At 54.2% G+C, this 17,802-nt stretch overlaps 1 protein-coding gene across 1 annotated transcript; it reads left to right on the forward strand.

Annotated features, from left to right (window-relative positions):
• The first annotated feature begins 1,060 nt into the window (after positions 1-1,060).
• ITGA2B (integrin subunit alpha 2b) lies at positions 1,061-15,727 on the forward strand. Its single transcript, XM_039220042.1, has 30 exons — positions 1,061-1,248; positions 3,053-3,174; positions 3,263-3,360; positions 3,473-3,638; positions 3,929-3,978; positions 4,055-4,100; positions 4,194-4,322; positions 4,713-4,760; positions 4,914-4,957; positions 5,102-5,155; positions 5,292-5,344; positions 5,523-5,734; positions 8,999-9,181; positions 9,423-9,468; positions 9,568-9,666; positions 9,750-9,805; positions 9,898-10,049; positions 10,195-10,320; positions 10,698-10,765; positions 10,911-11,058; positions 11,823-11,915; positions 12,159-12,238; positions 12,559-12,639; positions 12,753-12,849; positions 12,954-13,106; positions 13,224-13,349; positions 14,131-14,244; positions 14,441-14,542; positions 14,725-14,841; positions 15,489-15,727. Exons 1-30 carry the CDS (start codon positions 1,061-1,063, stop codon positions 15,540-15,542), a joined length of 3,105 nt encoding a protein of 1,034 aa, XP_039075973.1. The 3' UTR covers positions 15,543-15,727.
• Positions 15,728-17,802: the final 2,075 nt, after the last annotated feature.

Raw genomic sequence — 17,802 nt, forward strand, 5'->3', positions numbered from 1 at the left:
TTGCATCTTCCCTCCTCTTTGCATGCTTCCATTCAGTCTGTCAGCGATGCATACTACATGTTGGGCTCTTGGGTAGGCCCTGGGGCTACAGAAAGGAACCTTGCTGTCAAGGGAGTCATGGACACAATCCAGTGAATGGACCATGACTAAACAGTGTGATCAGTGCTGTTCCCGTGTGTGTCAACTCCAGGGTGCCAGCCTGAGGAATTGAAGGAGCCTTCCCCTAGGCAGTGAACCCACTAGAATAAGTCCTGATTGGACAAGAGCTCTGTCACCTAAGAAAGAGCGAAGGTCTGCCTTCAAATAAATAGCTGGCATATAATCCCAGAGCTTGTGATCCAGAATACTCTGGACTCCACTCTTGCCCCATCCCCTTTCCCCTTTGGCCAAGATTCACTGACCACACATTTTGCCAGTACCAGCTGCACTGCGGTGGCCACATCTTAATGTGATGTGGAGGGAGAGTGAAGAAGCTTGCTACACCAATATGGCTGACCAAAGCTCTGGAAGGAGGAAGTGAGTAAGTGCCTTATCCAAAAGGATATAGCAACCTCAGTTCTTATCAGGAGACAGCAGCTTCCTTCCTCCTTCCTCCACCTCTGACCAAGTCACACTGGGCCATAGCAATGTAGACAGCTGTGGGGTTAGGGGAGGAAGGGCTGTAAGACAGCTAGAGTGGAGGTGTATGGACCAGTTAGTTCATGATTACACTACCCCAAGCAGACAGGAATGGTGGCTCAGACTAGAAGGTGATAGTGGAAATGTGAAGACTCAAGAGACATAGTTGAGAGGCAGAACCAGCAGGGCTTGGTGATAAACTACTCTCAGGAAAAGGGAGGAGTCATGGGTTTCAGTCATTAGCATCCACCCCCAGGGTGGCCTCACCCCCTTTCTGCCAATCCAACCAACCATATGGATCCAGGGCTTATAGCCCTTTCCTCTGCCCACTGCTCAGCAAGTTAAGTTCCAGTCTGATAAGAAAAGCCTTCTGGTGGTAGAGACCGAAAGGAAAAGGAAGAAGCTAACCCATTCCTGCCTAGGAGGTTGTGGGAGAAGGAAGATGGCCAGAGTTGTGTGTCCACTTCATGCCCTCTGGCTTCTGGAGTGGGTGCAGCTGCTCTTGGGACCCGATGCTGTCCCTCGAGCCTGGGCCTTGAACCTGGACCCAGTGCAGCTCACCTTCTACACAGGCCCCAATGGCAGCCACTTTGGGTTTTCACTGGACTTCTACAAGGACAGCCGTGGGAGGTGAGCCCGGGGAGAAGTTTGGGTGTTGGGAGAAAGTTTCCGCGCACCCCCCCCCGCCCCCCGCCACTGCTTCTGTGCAACTCTAGCTCCCCATTTGTGATAGAGGTTGAGCAAAGTGGTTTCTAGGCCCTATTTAGACTGAGTTCTTTTTAGGAATGCTGGCAGGAACTGGCTTGGGTAAGGGTGTCAGGGAGGGGCACCAAAGGGGAGGTGGGCACCAAAACTACAGCAAGAACAAAGGCAAAAGTTGATTTTTCCCCCAAGGGTCAGTTGTATGACCTACCCTCCTTCCCCCTTAAAACACATTTATTAAACTGACTTTCAAAACGACAACATTGTTTATCCACTCCCACCTTGCTTTTTCTACTCTATTCCCCCCCCATCCCCATCAAAAATATATTTTGAAAAGAGACAACAAAGCTTTAATGGTTAGGATTGATCAGCTGCAAAATCAGACTTCCAGGATTAGAGTCCTGGTTCCTTGTCTTTATAGCAACTACCCTGCACTGGTTACTTATTGTGGTAGGTGCTGTGATGCTCACCTTTGGGGAGTGGGGATGGCACATAGCCTTCAAGTATCTGCCTCTTGGCGAATTTTCTCTGCTGAAGAGAGTCACCTCCCCCAACGTCAAGTCCTCTTTCCATTGTGACTGATCATGAGGAGTGTGGAGGGAGGAGAGGGGTGTGAGGGTCCGATGTTCTCACCTCAACTTGGGATGGTTTGGAAGGGTCCTTCTAGCTCCAGAGCTCCCAGGGTGTGGCCCATGGCTGCCTTTGGGCCTGAATCTGCATTCGACTTCTTTCTCTTCCCATTCTTGCTTCTTTTCCATTCTTTCTACAGATATTGGTTTCATAGGCATTACTTAATAAACATCCTACAAGATGAAAGAAAAAAAAGTATACCTTTTTTTTTAAACTTGTTATGTGTTACTTAGCTGGTACCATGCCGAAATGTACTTCATACATTTATTTCTTTTACTTCTCCTGACATTGATTGGTAGGTATTGTCCCCAATTCATATATGATACAGCTATTATTTGAACCTAGATCTGCTAAGGTCCTCAGCAATATCCATAACTCACTTTAGAGGTGCCCAGTAGCTTCCCTAATTCTTCCCCATTAAAACTACCTCTCACTGGGGCGCCTGGGTGGCTCAGTCGCCTAAACGACCGACTTCAGCTCAGGTCATGATCTCACGGTTCTGGGTTCAAGCTCTGCTTGGGGCTCTGTGCTGACAGCTAGCTCAGAGCCTGGAGCCTGTTTCAGATTCTGTACCTCCCTCTCTCTCTGACCCTCCCCTGCTCATGCTCTCTCGCGCTCTCTCTCTCTCTCTCTCTCTCTCTCACAAATAAATAAAACATTAAAAGTTAAAAAAAAAAACTACCTCTCTGGAAGGGATCTGGTAAAGGTCTTAAACTCTAGGACGCATGTAAATCCCCGGCTTTTGGTGTGGGGAGTGGGGGTGGGGGATATGGAGTGTGGATGGTGGGATGGTGTGCAGAGCTTAGGAGATGTTTTTCAGCAAAGATAACAAACTCCTCACATTCAAATCAAACCAAACGGTTATAGTTCCAGCTTTACCCTTAACTCACTAGGTTACTTTAGGCACGTGATTTCCTCCACTGGGAGACAGGTTTCACTGGCCATAAAAGGCTGGGCTCCACGGTCTGTGATACCTCGTTGAGGAAAGATGCCCCAGTGCCCTCCGAGGCACACAGCCCTTCCAGGTAGTGCTCTCAGCGCAGGCGCCGGGGCGTGTGGTACCCAGGAATCCGCGCCGCACTCACCCAGCTTTCCTACGCAGTGTGGCCATCGTGGTGGGCGCCCCGCGGACCCGGGGCCGCAACCAGGAGGAAACGGGAGGCGTGTTCCTGTGCCCCTGGAGGACCGAGGGCGGCCAGTGCACCTCGCTGCCCTTCAACCTCAGTGAGTCCTGCACAAGGAGGCAGAGGAAGGGGCTACAGGGAGGGTGAACAGCAGAGCTTCAGCGCCCCATCCTTCTTGCGCCCTCCAGATGATGAGACCCGACACATAGGCTTCCAAACCTTCCAAACCTTCAAGGCCGGGCAAGGACTGGGGGCGTCTGTCGTCAGCTGGAACAACAACATTGTGGTGGGCGCCGCGGAACGGGACACAGAGAGCAGTCGGGGGAAGGGACACGGGGAAGGGGGTGGGAAGAATCCGAATCCCGCCTGTTCTCCACTCTCCTGTGGCCCTGCTCCAGGCCTGCGCCCCCTGGCAGCACTGGAACGCCCTAGAACAGACAGAGGAGGCTGAGAAGACGCCCGTAGGTGCCTGCTTCGTGGCTCAGCTCCAAAACGGCCACCGCGCGGAGTACTCGCCCTGTCGGGCTAACACCATGAGCCCAGTTTACTCGACATATCGCTATAGTGAGTTCAGCTCTCCGTTTTGTCTCCGTTTCCCTCCGGGCCACCTAGCTCCCTCCTTAACCTGATACCTTCCAAGCTCCCCCACCTACGCCCCACCCCCAAGCCCGGCTTTCAGTCTGGCATCGCCCTGGGCCCAACTCCCTGGCCCGGCTTCTAGCCCCGCCCCGCCAGGCTCAGCCTCAAGGCCACGCCTCTATATTACCCGTGGCCCCGCCCCGGCCCCGCCCCAGGCGCCCGGACGTAAATCTTGATCCGCCCCTTCGCTGACCCCTCCTCCTTGCCTTTTCCAGCCCCAGACAAGCGCTACTGCGAAGTGGGCTTCAGCGCGGCGGTCACCCAGGCGAGTAGGGAGCGTAAGCGCCTTTGCGGACGGCTCCCAAACAGGGCCCGTCTCACCTCCAGGGCTTCCCTTTCAGGCTGGAGAGCTGGTGCTTGGGGCCCCTGGCGGCTATTATTTCTTAGGTATGTGCCCGTCCGTACACCTCCCTCCGGTCTCTTGGCCTGGGGAGACTCCAGGTGTCAGAGCCCCCACACCCGCTGTCCCTCGCGCCCTAGGTCTCCTGGCGCGGGCTCCTATTGCCAATATCGTCTCGAGTTACCATCCAGGCACCCTCTTGTGGAACGTGCCCGCCCAGCGCTTCTCCAGCGACCTCTACAACCTAGCGTACTTCGACAGCTACCGGGGTACTACCACCTGGCACCACCCTTCTAGACTTCTCGGCCCTCTAAGTATCACCGCCCCCTCCGCGGGTCAGAGGAGCGCCCTCAGACCAACCCCGCTGGCCAACCCCAACCGCAGAGGCACCGAAGGCACCTCCGCCCCCTGCTCCCACGGCTTCCCTCCCCACTCCCTTGACCGCACAACTCCCATATGCCCCACCTCGCCTTCCCCGCCCCGGATTCGCTGGGGCGAATTCGAGGGGCCATTCTCTGGCCTCTCGGTGACCTCAGTTTTCCCACCTACACAATATGCAGGGTTTAGACTGGGTGGTCCCTGGGTCCCCTTCTTCCTCCCCCTTGGCCCCTCTCCCTGCTTCACGCTCCCAGAAATATTAATTCGCGCCGCCTCTTCAGGGTATTCGGTGGCCGTGGGCGAGTTTGACGGGGATCTCAGCACTACAGGCAAGAAATCCATTTAGGGGCAAAGGTTGGGGAGCCCAGCCCGGGGAGGAGCACCCCCCAGCCCCGCACGGAAATCTCCCCTGGACTGCAAAATGGCGGGCGGGGGGTGGGTAGATCGAAGGACCTCATTACCTGGGGTCGGACTCTCCCTAGAGTACGTCGTAAGCGCCCCCACCTGGAGTTGGACCCTGGGAGCGGTGAGTGCCCCCTATCCCGCCACCGGGCATCCCAAAGCCCTCCACCCCACCCCTTACCTTCGCAAGCCCCCAACCCCCCGCCCCCTGCCTTTTCTCCCCTGGAGTGGGAGCAAGCATGATGCGCCCCTGACGTTGTCCGTGCAGGTGGAAATTTTGGACTCGTACCACCAGACGCTGCACCAGCTGATTGGAGAGCAGGTGGAAATCGGTCCCGGTGGGGGGTGGCCGACGCGGGGAACTGGAACCCTAGAATATTCCGCGGGGCGTGGAGGGCAGTGTTAAGAGAAGGTGCCGGTCTGGGGGCGGGAATTAAGTACACCTCATCTTCCTGCAGGTGGCTTCGTATTTCGGGCACTCGGTGGCCGTCACTGATGTCAACGGGGACGGGTGAGGGGCGCCCCATCCCTACGGACTCGGGTTCCCTATTACCAGAGGGGTTGGCTGCTCTCGGTCGCCTCCGTTCCTCGCCCATTCCCACGTGACCGCCGAGGGGCGCTTAAGGGCAAGGTCGAAGCATCCCTCTCCACCCCCCACCCCCTCCGGAACCGCCCTGTCTGGCCTGCAGGAGGCACGACCTGCTGGTGGGCGCGCCACTGTACATGGAGAGCCGCGCTGACCGCAAGCTGGCCGAGGTGGGGCGCGTGTACTTGTTCCTGCAGCCTCGGGGTCACCACGCGCTGCGCACGCCCAGCCTTCTGCTGACGGGCACACAGCTCTACGGGAGATTCGGCTCGGCCATCGCGCCTCTGGGCGACCTCGACCGGGATGGCTACAACGGTAAGGGAAGAAAGGAGCCCCACTTGCTGCAGAGGGGTTAACAGCCACAACAAAGACCGAGGGTGTAAGAGTTGAAAGAGACCGATTAGGACTTGTTTGCATTGGTCTAGGCAGGAGATGGTGAGCACTTGGGTGTGGATTGGGGCAGTGGAGTTAGAGACAGGGGTGACTTCACAGATATCCAGTCCCTGGACTATTGGGACTTGATGGGTGACTAGATGTGGAGCGAGGCGTTGGCAGAGAGGGGTGTTGGTGCCTTCACTGCCTGGAACTCAGTACAAGCAGCAGTCCTGGGAAGGTGAGGTGGGGGGCAGAGATCAAGCAGTTCAGCCCTGGGCCTGTTTGCCTTGAAGGGCTTGGGAGCAGTAGGTAGACTTCCAGAGAGCAGTTGGGTGTGCCTTCCCCATGCCCAGCAGAGAAGTCTGAGTGAGAGACAGAGGCCTGGGGAGGGTGGATGCGGTCCCGGGCACCTGTGAAGTGAGAAGAGGCAGAGGGCAAAGCCCTGGAGCAAGAGCATTTAGGGGACTCCCAGATGAAGTGAGTCTGGGAAGGAGACAGAGGAGTGTCCAGAGAAGTAATAGATCCAGATCTGATGACCTGGAGCACAAAGGAAGAGAGCGCTTTGAGCAGGAGGAAGGGGATTCATGGCTCCAGATGCTGCCGAAAGGCATAATTAGATGGGGCTGGAGAAGTATCCATGGGCTTTAGCAAGGAGGTCATTGGTGAGAGTGGTAGGTTTGGGACTGGGTAGGGACAGAAGTCAGAATGCCAGGGGGCAAGGTATGAATGGAAGTGAAGAATTGGAGGCAGCCAGTATAGACAGCCCTTTTAGTTTGTGAAAGGACAAAATAATAATAATAATAATAATAATAATAATAATAAAGAAAAGAAAAAGATCCCTGAAAGGAGATGAGGGTCAAGGGAAGGTTATTTTAATTTCAAAGCATATGGAGTAGGTGGAGGGAATGATCTTGTGGGGACACAGGGTGAGGAGGGAAGTGAGCTGGAGGAGGCGGAAGACTGGATTGGAATGTTCAGCCCGGTGGCAGGATAAAGGAGGGCAGAAAAGTGGGTTCCGATTGATAGCACAACAGTTGGGCTGCTTCTTTAGGTGAAGGAAGTGGGGGGGCTGGGAGCTTGACAGAATGAAGAAGGCTTGAAATAGGCGCTGAGCAGAGTGGGGGAGGGGGCTGAGCAGAACCCCCTCCGGACAGTTGGGCAACACCTCCATCCCAAGTGAAGACGGTGGTCAGGAATCCCTGGGGCCCAATCTGGTGAGGTCTGGCCAGGTTTGCTGAGGACGGGCAAGGGTGATGGACTGGTCGGAAATAAGCAGAGACAGCAAGGTGCTAAAGGTCAGGAGAGAACAGAGGCCCGAACTCTGGCAATGCGACCATGGTCAGAGGAGTCTTTTTTTTTTTTTTTTTAATGTTTTTTATTTATTTCTAGGAGAGAAAGAGAGAGAGACAGTGTGAGCAGGGGAGGGTCAGAGAGAGAGGGAGTCACAGACTAAAACAGGCTCCAGGCTCTGAGCTGGCAGTCAGCACAGAGCCCGACGCGGGGCTCGAACCCACGAACCGCGAGATCATGACCTAAGCGAAAGTCGGACACTTAACTGACTAAGCCACCCAGGCGCCCCTAGAGAAGTCTTATTTGGATGAATTCTGTGTAACTCAATCAGAAAAATCAATATATTTTATTTATTTATTTTTTTAAAAAATTTTAAAATGTTTTATTTATTTCTAGGAGAGAGATAGAGACAGCATGAGCAGGGGAGGGTCAGAGAGAGAGGGAGTCACAGACTCTGAAGCAAGCTCCAGGCTCTGAGCTGGCAGTCAGCACAGAGACCGACGCGGGGCTCGAACCCACGAACCGCGAGATCATGACCTGAGCCAAAGTTGGACGCTTAACCGACTGAGCCACCCAGGCGCCCCTAGATTTTTTTTAAAGTTTATTTCTTTTGAGACAGAGAAAGCACGGGAGGAAAAGAGAGTAAGAGTGAGCATGAACAGGGGAGTGGCAGAGAGAGAGAGAGAGAGAGAAAGAATCCCAAGTAGGCTCTGCACTGTCAGCACAAAGCCTGATGCCGGGCTCGAACTCCCAAATCATGAGATCATGACCTGAGTCGAAGTAGGACCAACTGAGCCACCCGGGCACTCCCGTCAATAGATTTTTAAAAGAAAAAAAAAAAAAAAACTGCATAGAAAACAAAGTCAGAAGACAAAGGGAAGACAGTTACAACATATCTATAAAATATCTCAATTCTTGTCACATGTAAAGAACTCTTACAAATAGAGATTATGATGATTAACAAATACATTTTCAAGAGTGATCTTACAAGTTATTAGTGATGACAAGCCCATAGTGTGGCTCTGAATGTGCACGGTGGAATTGAAATGGGATGAGGGTCCCTAGGGGAAGAGGGAGCCATGACTTCATAGGTCTTGATTATTTAATCTTCTGGGACTCAGTTTTTTTCATGTAAAATGAGAATAATAATGCCTGGGGTGCCTGCATGGCTTGGTTGGTTAAGCATCCAACTCTCGATTTTGGCTCAGGTCATGAACCCATAATTCGTGGATTCAAGCCCCCCCATCAGGCTATGTGCTGACAACTCGGAGCCTGCTTGAAAGTTTCTCTCTCCCTCTCTTTCTGCCCCTCCCCTGCTTGTTTACACACACACACCTCTCTCTCTCAAAATAAACCTAAAAAAAAAATTCTCATAGTTTTTAAAAATAAAAAATAATAAAATGGGAATAATAATGCCTAACTTTCAGAATTAAATGAAATCATGTCAATATATTTTCCTCAATAGCTATCAAAGGCTCTACTATTTTTTTAATGTTTTATTTATTTCTGAGAGAGAGAGAGAGAGTGAGCAGGGGAGGGTCAGAGAGAAAGGGAGAGGGAGACACAGAATCTGAAACAGGCTCCAGGCTCTGAGCTGGCTGTCAGCACAGAGCCCGACGCAGTGCTCGAACCCACGAACTGAGAGATCATGACCTGAGCCAAAGCTGGACGCTTAACCAACTGAGCCTCCCAGGTGCCCCAGGCTGCTACTATTTTTATAATAATCCCATTTGCTGGGTCTCTTTTGTTCTCACTCATAAACTCCTAGAGGGACAGGGCAACTGCTTCCTTGCCCCAGACTTTTGCATCCCTCTCCCGGTCCCCTGAGATCCCCGGAGAAGGAGCTCAGGGCCACCTGGATAACAAACAAAAACTGGAGAAAATTGTAACAAACAGCCACTCCCTTTCTTCCAGATGTTGCAGTGGCCGCCCCCTACGGGGGTCCCAGTGGTCGGGGCCAAGTGCTGGTGTTCCTGGGTCAGAGTGAGGGGCTTAGCCCACGCCCCTCCCAGATCCTGGACAGCCCCTTCCCCATAGGCTCTGGCTTCGGCTTCTCCCTGCGAGGTGGCTCAGACATCGATGACAATGGATACCCAGGTGCCCCTGGAATGCCAGGAAGGGCCCTTGGGCATTAGCCTGAGATATTGAAAGATACAGTCAGGGGCTTCAGCCCCATTGACCGTTCGGACCCCTCTGTGGGGCTGGGAGGCCAGGGGAGGCCAGGCGAGGCCAGGCCAAAGCTCCAATGGAGGAAATGGTGTGGGAAACCCTGGGAAAGGGGAGAGGAGCACCCCATGCCCCCTCTAACAGCTGATTCTGACCCCTCCAATATCTACAGACCTACTGGTAGGAGCTTACGGGGCCGACCAGGTGGCTGTGTACAGGTGAGCGCTGGCTCTAGGGGCTTAGTGGGGGAGGGCCCACACCGTCAGAGGACACCAGCTCAGGAGGGGCCAATGGCAAGCATGTCCCCGTCCCACCAGAGCTCAGCCAGTGGTGATAGCCAATGTGCAGCTGCTGGTGCAAGATGCACTGAATCCTACTGTGAAGAACTGTGTCCAGACCAAGACATCAGTGAACTGGTGAGGAGAGAGAGAGCAGGGCCCGGGCAGGGTCTGGGACCTTGAGGGATCCTAGCCCCTGAGCCCAACTCACATCTTTGCAGCTTTAACATCCAGATGTGTGTAGGAGCCACTGGGTACAACATCCCTCAGAAGCTGTGTGAGTGTCCTGGTGGGGACAGGGGGGAGGTGGGCCCGGGCTCCCCTGGAGGCCGGCCAGGGGCCTCTGACCCTCTTCACCCACCGTGCCAGCCTTAAACGCTGAGTTGCAGCTGGACCGGCAGAAGCCTCGCCAGGGCCGCCGGGTGCTGCTGGTGAATTCTCAACAGGCGGGCATCACCCTGCCTCTGGACCTGGACGAGAAGCAGAACCCCATCTGCCACTCCATCGAGGCCTTCCTCCGGGTACGCCAGGCTGGAGACGGGCCGGGCTGGGTGTGCGAGCCCGTTCCATCCTGCCCTGGGGCGCCGGCCCGGCGCTGCGGGTTTGGGGGTGGTCAGCGGGACGCATATAGCAGGGTGCACAGTCTGACTCTTGTCCCCTCCCTAGGATGAGGCTGACATCCGAGACAAGCTGAGCCCCATCGTGCTCAGCCTCAATGTGTCCCTGAAGCCCAAGGCGGACGGAAGAGCCCCTGCGCTCGTGCTTCATGGGGACACCCATGTCCAGAAGCAGGTGGGGGCGGGCGAGAGCAGGCAAGGGAGGTGAATGACCCCTGCAAGAAAGTCAGGGTTAGGGTTAGTGTCCGAGTCATAACGTGAATCCCACAGCCCTGAAGTCACCTCTCATCTGTGCTGTCACTCCAAACCCTAACGAAAAGCCTCCCAATCTCAAAATCCCCTAAACCCGGATGCCAAGTGTTGTTGATGTTACCTCTAAACTCTGACAGACCCATGAACCATGATGTCACCAAGCCCTGATGCAAATCCCAGAGCCCTGACGGCAGCTCCAAACCCCTTTTCCTTCTCAGACCTACTTCCCTACGTCCCGATGTGACCCTCAAACTTCCCACGTCCCCAACTCACCCACACATCTTGACGTGCCTCTTTTAGACCCGCATCATCCTGGACTGCGGGGAAGATGACCTGTGTGTGCCCCAGCTCCAGCTCACCGCCAGCGTGTGAGGAGGCTGTCTGCCCCGTGACACCCCTTCGCCACCCAGGGCCTGATACCCGCTGTCCTCACCCCTTCCCAGATCCTAGGCCTGGACCCAGCCTCCTCTACCTTTTTTTTTTTTTTTTTTTTTTACTCCTTTCTCCCCACAGGAAGGGCTCCCCACTCCTCGTGGGAGCCGACAATGTGCTGGAGCTGCAGATGGATGCCGTCAACGAGGGGGAGGGGGCCTACGAGGCCGAGCTGGCTGTGCACCTGCCCCCAGGTGCCCACTACATGCGGGCCATTGGGCAAATCGAGGTGAGGCCTCACGCAGGGGCATTGCCAGGGACCTGGGAGGTGCAAGAGCCTTGACTCTCATTTCCCACCTGAGAACCCACACACACACACTTCTCTTATGCATTGCTGTAAAACTGAATTTTTATGTTATTTTTACTTTTTTCCTAATGGCATAAAATCCAAGGACTCTATTATAAAACCCAAACCCCAAGTGGCTCAGGTACAAAATGTTAGCAGGAACTTCTGTGAACACTGGGCGGATTTCCTTTCAGTCTTTTTTCTCAGCATCCACAGACTCTTACATGGGTATATATACATATATGTTTTTTTAAATTTTGTTGATGTTGTTTCTAACAATGGGAACACACTCTATGTAGTGTTTTTGTATTTTTAGTTCCCAAGATTTCATTAAAAATAGTAAGTTGCTCAGGGTGCCTGGCTCAGTCGATTAAGCGACCGACTCTTTTGATTTTGGCTCAGGTCACGAATCTCATGGTTCATGAGTTTGAGCCCCGAGTCAGATGCTGTGCTGAAACCACAGAGCCTGCTTGTGATTCTCTCTCTGCCTCTCTCTCAAAAATTAAAAAAAAAAAAAAACTTAAAAAAAAATGATAAGGTGCTACAGTGATACATAAGGAAGAATGTGACAGTCCCCCAGACTCCCACCCCAAGGCACCCCTCTCTGCACCCTGGCACACAAGTCTCTTCCAGACTTTTCCAAGGGAGCTTAAATATACATGGGATGCTCTGCAACCATCTTCTTTCTTGAAACTACCTTCCTGAAGGGCTTTGAGAGACTCATCTGTAACCAGAAGAAGGAGAATGAGACCAACGTGGTGCTGTGTGAGCTGGGCAATCCCATGAAGAATAATGCCCAGGTGAGGCCGCCAGGGGCTCCTACTCAGCCAAGCTTTAGGGGCTGGGCTTGGAGTCATATGGCCCCGGGACTGGACTCCTGGTCCTCACACTCCCTGTGTTCTTGGGTGAGTGACTTTCCCTCTCTGAGTGGGCTTCTGAGATAACGATGGTAACTTGGAGGATGGGAACTGGAGGCCACATTCAGGACAAGGCTGCCCAGAATGGGCACTTGGGTCATGACTTTGGCTCTCCCTGTCTCTCAGATAAGAATCACAATGTTGGTGAGTGTGGGAGACTTGGAAGAGGCTGGGGAGCATGTGTCCTTCTGGCTGCAGATCAGAAGGTATGGGCTGGGGAGCATTCCTACCCACCACCCTTCCCCTATATGACCCCGATGCAGAGACCCACCGACGCTCTCCTTCCAGAAGGGTCTTCTGGAATGCCTGCTCCTCAGACTCCCTTGTTTGCTTTCTTCCCCCCAGAGATGTGTTTCTGAGTCTTGGAGGCTACAGAAAGTTCTTACCCAGGGCTAACTTCAGTGTGGCATGCCGCTTGTAGAGTTAGCGCTTCCTGACCCCTCTGAAATTCTGGCCCCGTCCAGAGAGTTCTGATGTTCTCTGGGCTGGTGTCGTTGACCTGTTGCTCCGATCCCCTCCCCTCCAGCAAGAACAGCCAGAATCCGAACAGCGAGGCCCTGACACTGGATGTACCAGTCCGGGCAGAGGCCAACGTGGTGCTGCTAGGGTGAGACCAGGGGGAGATCAAGGGAGCCGGCGGGCAGGACCCTAAGTTTCAGAGGGCCTTGGGGGAAGCCCTACATGTGATCAAGCTCACCCCGGGGGTTTGGGCCCCCACAGGAGCTCCTTTCCAGCCTCCCTGGTGGTGGTGGCAGAAGAAGGCGACAGGGAGAACAGCTCGGACAGCAGGGGCCCCAAAGTGGAGCACACCTATGAGGTACGAAGAACCATCTGGGACCCAGGCTGGGATGGGAGGGTACCCAGGAGCTCCGCACTCACCAGGTGCTGAGCCACCTAACATGGGCCATCACCACCCACCAGATCCACAACAATGGCCCCAGCACTGTAAGTGGCCTCAACCTCAGCCTCAGCTTCCCCAGCCAGTCCCAGCCCTCCGACCTGCTCTACATCTTGGAGATACGGTCCCAGGGGGGCCTTCAGTGCATCCCACAGCCGGCTCCTAACCCCCTCAAGGTGAGAGCCTGGATGGAAGAAAGAGCTGTGGGTGAAGCCCCAGCCCAGCAACCAGGGCCCCGCTGGGAGGGTGGGAAGATGAGTGGTGCTTGGACCGACTGCTCTTTGCCTCCCCAGCTGGACTGGGGGCTGCCTACCCCCAGCCCCTCCCCCAATTACACAGAGCATCACAAGCGGGACCGCAGACAGGCCATTCTGCCAGGGTCCAACGAGCCCTCCAGGCTTCAGGATCCAGTTCTCCTGGTGAGCAGGCTCTGTGATCTCCAGCTGGGGGTCTCCCTGGGGTGCAGGGGACGGAGGGTCTGGGAGGCAGGGAGAGGGGCCAGCAGTGTGACGTGGGCCTTGGGTGGGCCACCTGGGTCTCAGGGAACACTCCAAATGAACATGAAGGGCTGGGCTGGTCTTGTGTCTGGGCTGGGTGGGAGTATTTGAATTTTCAAAGGTTCCTGGTACATTAAAGAAAATGAATAAATGCCAAAGCAGAGTTACAAAAATTCTGGGCATTGAACACTATATGATGACCCAGTTCTTCTCGGCCTTTCCTTGCATGTTTGGAATGATGTGAGCAACCCCATTTAGAGAGAACGTCAGAGGGTTGAATCTGAGGCCCTGCCTGAGAGGGAGGCCGGAGCTCCCCTGCCCTCCCTGCCCCTTTTCTTTTCTTTTCTTTTCTTTTCTTTTCTTTTCTTTTCTTTTCTTTTCTTTTCTTTTCTTTTCTTTGTTTAAATTTTCTTTTTAATGTTTTATTCATTTCTGAGAGAGAGAGAGACAGCGTGAGCAGGGGAGGGTCAGAGAGAGAGGGAGACACAGAATCGGAAGCAGGCTCCAGGCTCCGAGCTGGCTGTCAGCACAGAGCCCGATGCGGGCCCGAACCCATGAATCTGAGATCGTGACTTGAGCTGAAGTCGGACGCCCAACCAACTGAGCCACCCAGGCGCCCCCTCCCTGCCCCTTTCTGTTGTTGGGTCTTTGGGATGATGGGTGGGGGTCAGAGGGGCTGGGAAGTAATGACACATCCCCTCAGAGCTGCGACTCAGTGCCCTGTACGGTGGTTCGGTGCGAGCTGCAGGAGATGGCACGAGGCCAGCGGGCCATGGTCACGGTGCTGGCCTACCTGTGGCTGCCCAGCTTCCAGCAGGTGGGGGCGGATGCCGGAGGGCGGGGCCATCTGGCGGTGGGGACCAAGTTTGTTCTGGGGAGAGAGAGGGCAAGGCTTATTTTGGAGGAGCCGGGATTAGGCCAAGGGCAGGGTTTCCAGGTAGGGGGGAGGCTGGGCCCGGGACTCCTACCACCAATAGACTCATGTAAGTGGCTTTCACCCCCACCCCCTCCAGAGGCCACTGGATCAGTTCGTGCTAGAGTCGCGAGCTTGGTTCAACGTCTCCTCCCTTCCTTACTCTGTGCCCGCCCTCAGCCTGCCCAGTGGAAAAGATAAGGTGAGTATGGAGCCATGGTAGTGCGGCGGTGGGAGGAGCCCTGCAGGATGGGGGCGGGACACCCCGGCTCCCAGGAGCGGCACAGGTAGGTGGCTGGCTCCGGGGGCCTCAGCACACAGGTTTGAGTCTTTGAGAAGGGCAGGTGTCAAGGTGACTGAGAAGACACGTGCGTTTGCCCTCAGGTCGAGACGCACCTGCTTCGTGTCTTGGAGGAGAGAGAGGTTCCAACCTGGTGGGTGCTGGTAGGCGTGCTGGGCGGCCTGCTGTTGCTCACACTCCTGGTCCTGGCCATGTGGAAGGTGAGCCATGAAGGGAGGGTGGGGTCCCCAGGTGGGCACGCGGTGGGCCCTGCCCTACCTCACAGGTAGAGATGGTGGCCCAGGGCCCATTCACCTCCCTACCATTAGAGTCTCATTCTCCAGAGGACCTCTTCCAGGGCACGGACCCCTGGGAGAGGTGGCACCTGAAATCCCAAGGGATTTAGGGAAAATCGTGTATTAGACTTAAAATCATCAAATACATATTGTGCACTTGAGTCGCAGAGAGCTACATAATCGCCAATAAAAAGTCAAGCGTGGGGGCGCCTGGGCGGCTCAGTCAGTTGAGTATCTGACTCTTGATGTCGGCTCAGGCCATGATCTCATGGTTCGTGGGATCGGGCTCCAGGTCAGACACTTGAGATTTTCTCTCTCTCTCTGCCCTGGCCCCCTCAAAATAAATACATAAACATTAAAAGAAAAGAAAAAAAGTCAAGGGAAAAAAACAAATTAAAAAAAAAGGAACTCGTTACATGTATTCTCTCTGAATGGGGAAGGTGGCCATCTGTGCGGGCAGTGGGATCCAACTCTGAGCGGGGCCCAGGAGAGGACTTTTTAGCATTCTTTGTGCTGCTCTGACGCCCACCCATCGTCTTCACACCCTGTCCCTGGCCCCTGTGCACCCTCAGGTCGGCTTCTTCAAGCGCATTCGGCCGCCACTAGAAGATGAAGACGAGGAGTGAAGGGGCAGCGTCGCTGTGTCCTCAGAGGAAGGCTACCGTGCCCACCCCTCCCCTTCTTCAGTGTGCTCCCCCAGCTCCGGTCACCCCTGGCTTGGAGCTGTCCCCTGGAGACCTCCCGATATTCTCCCCTCCAGGGACAGCGGGCCACTCCCTTCCGGGCAGCCAAATAAAGAGGCTGAGCCCCAAACCCCAGCACACCGTCTCCTCTTGACTCAGTGAAGAGACGGGGACCGGGCATGAGGCTACGTTTGGAGTGAGGGGCTGGGGCTGGTAGAAGTGTGAGTGGAGAGTGTCTCTGCCAGGCAAAGGTGGCATAGTATCGTCTTTGGGGTGTGTCTGGGAGTAGAGAATAGGGTGGGACAGGGGAGAAAGGGTGACAGACCTTTCAGGTGATACTGGAGAAAGATGGGACATCTGAGGGGAGCGGGTGGCATGGAGACTGGGAGCATCGGAGAAGGCAGGCTGGTCCCTGGTGGGCAGCTTTAAACAGTAGTGTGTATGTGTGTGTGTGTGTGTGTGTGTGTGTGTGTGTGTGTGTGTGTGATTTTGGGGGAATAAACCTCAAGTTGACTTGAGATTGGGAACATAACACTCTCTTCCCACCCCTGTGAGGAAGGAAGGAAAGAAAGAAGGAAAGAAGGAAGGAGGGAAGCCTTTAAAGCCATGTTCAGAGTGAGGAGGGGCAGGGGAGGCTGACTCAGCCCTCAGCCTGAGGAAGGCAGCACCACACCAGGGAGAGGAAGGCAAGTCTTGCTGTCTGGCTACCCTTCCTCCCCATCAAGGAGAAGGCTCTTCAGTTAGGAAAGAGGCCCCAGGCAAGGAGCTCACAGGAGGCGTAGGAGTGAAAGATAGCTGTCCCTCCACCCGCCAAGACTGAAGTCCAGGGATAGACTTCAGGGCGCCCACCTGGCATACTGAGCAGTGTGTTGACTTACCCAGTGCTGAGATGGGGCAGTGAACAAAACAAAACACCTGCCCTTATGGAACTTACATTCAACCGAAGGTAAAAAGCAAACAAGAAAATAAATGTATGGTCAATGGCGGGGGGCGGGGGGGGGTGTCAGTGCTGGAAGTAAAAATAAAGGTAAGGAGATTCTGATAGAATTATGGGGGAGAGGGCTGAAATTTTAGGTAGAGGGGTCATGGAAGGCCCCTTTGATGAAGCGAGGAGAGAGACAGACAATAGAGCCAATGGCTGCACAGGAATAACGTGTTCTGGACAGAAAGAGCAGCCAGTGAAAAACCCTGAGGTGGGAGCGGGCTTGATGTATTTACGTGAAAGCAAGGAGGCCCATGGATTGGAAGCGGGCACAGGTCCAGTTGAGGTCAAGGGTGGGGCACGCAGGCAGCATCATTCGGCCAAGAGTAGGACTTTGGACTAGATGCTAAGTGTTGGGGGAAGCCATTGATGAACAGACTTACTTCACAAGAACTTCTGGTATTTGATTTTACCCAAAGAGGTAAAGGTAAATTTTGAGAAGAAAACAATTTGTCATCCATGCAGGGCAAGTTCCAGAACAGGTTTTTAGGTGGGTGACTGTGACGGATTAAGAAAAGATTAAGCCGTTGTGATCCTTAAACATCAGCCAGACTTCCTCTCCACTCCACCATTGCAAATAGATGGCCCCAGACTGTTTATCTTAATCCAGCAAAGTATTTGGCATTTGCCCTTATATACAAGACAGAAATGTGAGATGGATTTAAAACTGAACAATTTGGCTAAAGCTGAAGGAGATCTCTGGAAGTCTGTTCCTTCTAGAAGCTCCATCCTGGCTCTGAGCTGCCTGGTATTGTCCTGAGACCCCTGAATGGAGGCAGGGAAGCTGCTCTCCACCCTGCAGGTGGCCGCTGGCTCCGATACAATGGTGACTGAAGCCCATTCAAGGCAGCCTTGACAGATTGGAAAGTTGGGATGAAACCAACCAGATGAAATTCACCAGGGATGAGTGCTAAATCCTGTGTTGAGGTTGTGAAAAATTGGTTACATAAGAAGACTTGGGAAGTCTGGTTAGATGGAAATTTATGAGAAAGAAAGAGAAGGGGGGAGGGGGAGAGGGAGCGAGAAAAGGAGGGAAGAAGCAAGAAAAGAAAAAAGAAAAAGAGGAGGAAGAGAAGGGAGAGACGGTAGGAGGGAGGGATGGAGGGAGGGAAGGAAGGAGGGAAAGAAGGAAGGAAGGAAGGACAGAAAGAAGGGAAGGAGGGAGCGAGGGAGGGAGAAAGAATCTGGTATCACAAACTCATAACAAGGTGCCCTTAAGTC

The sequence above is a fragment of the Hyaena hyaena genome, unplaced genomic scaffold, assembly GCF_003009895.1.
Source record: "Hyaena hyaena isolate Hyena2069 unplaced genomic scaffold, ASM300989v1 scaffold_856, whole genome shotgun sequence".
Lineage (NCBI taxonomy): Eukaryota > Metazoa > Chordata > Mammalia > Carnivora > Hyaenidae > Hyaena > Hyaena hyaena.

Excerpts from the sequence above, each read along its gene's own strand:
- ITGA2B (XM_039220042.1), top strand. The coding sequence starts at position 1,061 with ATGGCCAGAGTTGTGTGTCCACTTCATGCCCTCTGGCTTCTGGAGTGG. Across the intron at positions 1,249-3,052 it reads TACAAGGACAGCCGTGGGAG|TGTGGCCATCGTGGTGGGCG; the intron begins GTGAGCCCGGGG and ends TTTCCTACGCAG. Across the intron at positions 5,345-5,522 it reads ACTGATGTCAACGGGGACGG|GAGGCACGACCTGCTGGTGG; the intron begins GTGAGGGGCGCC and ends TCTGGCCTGCAG.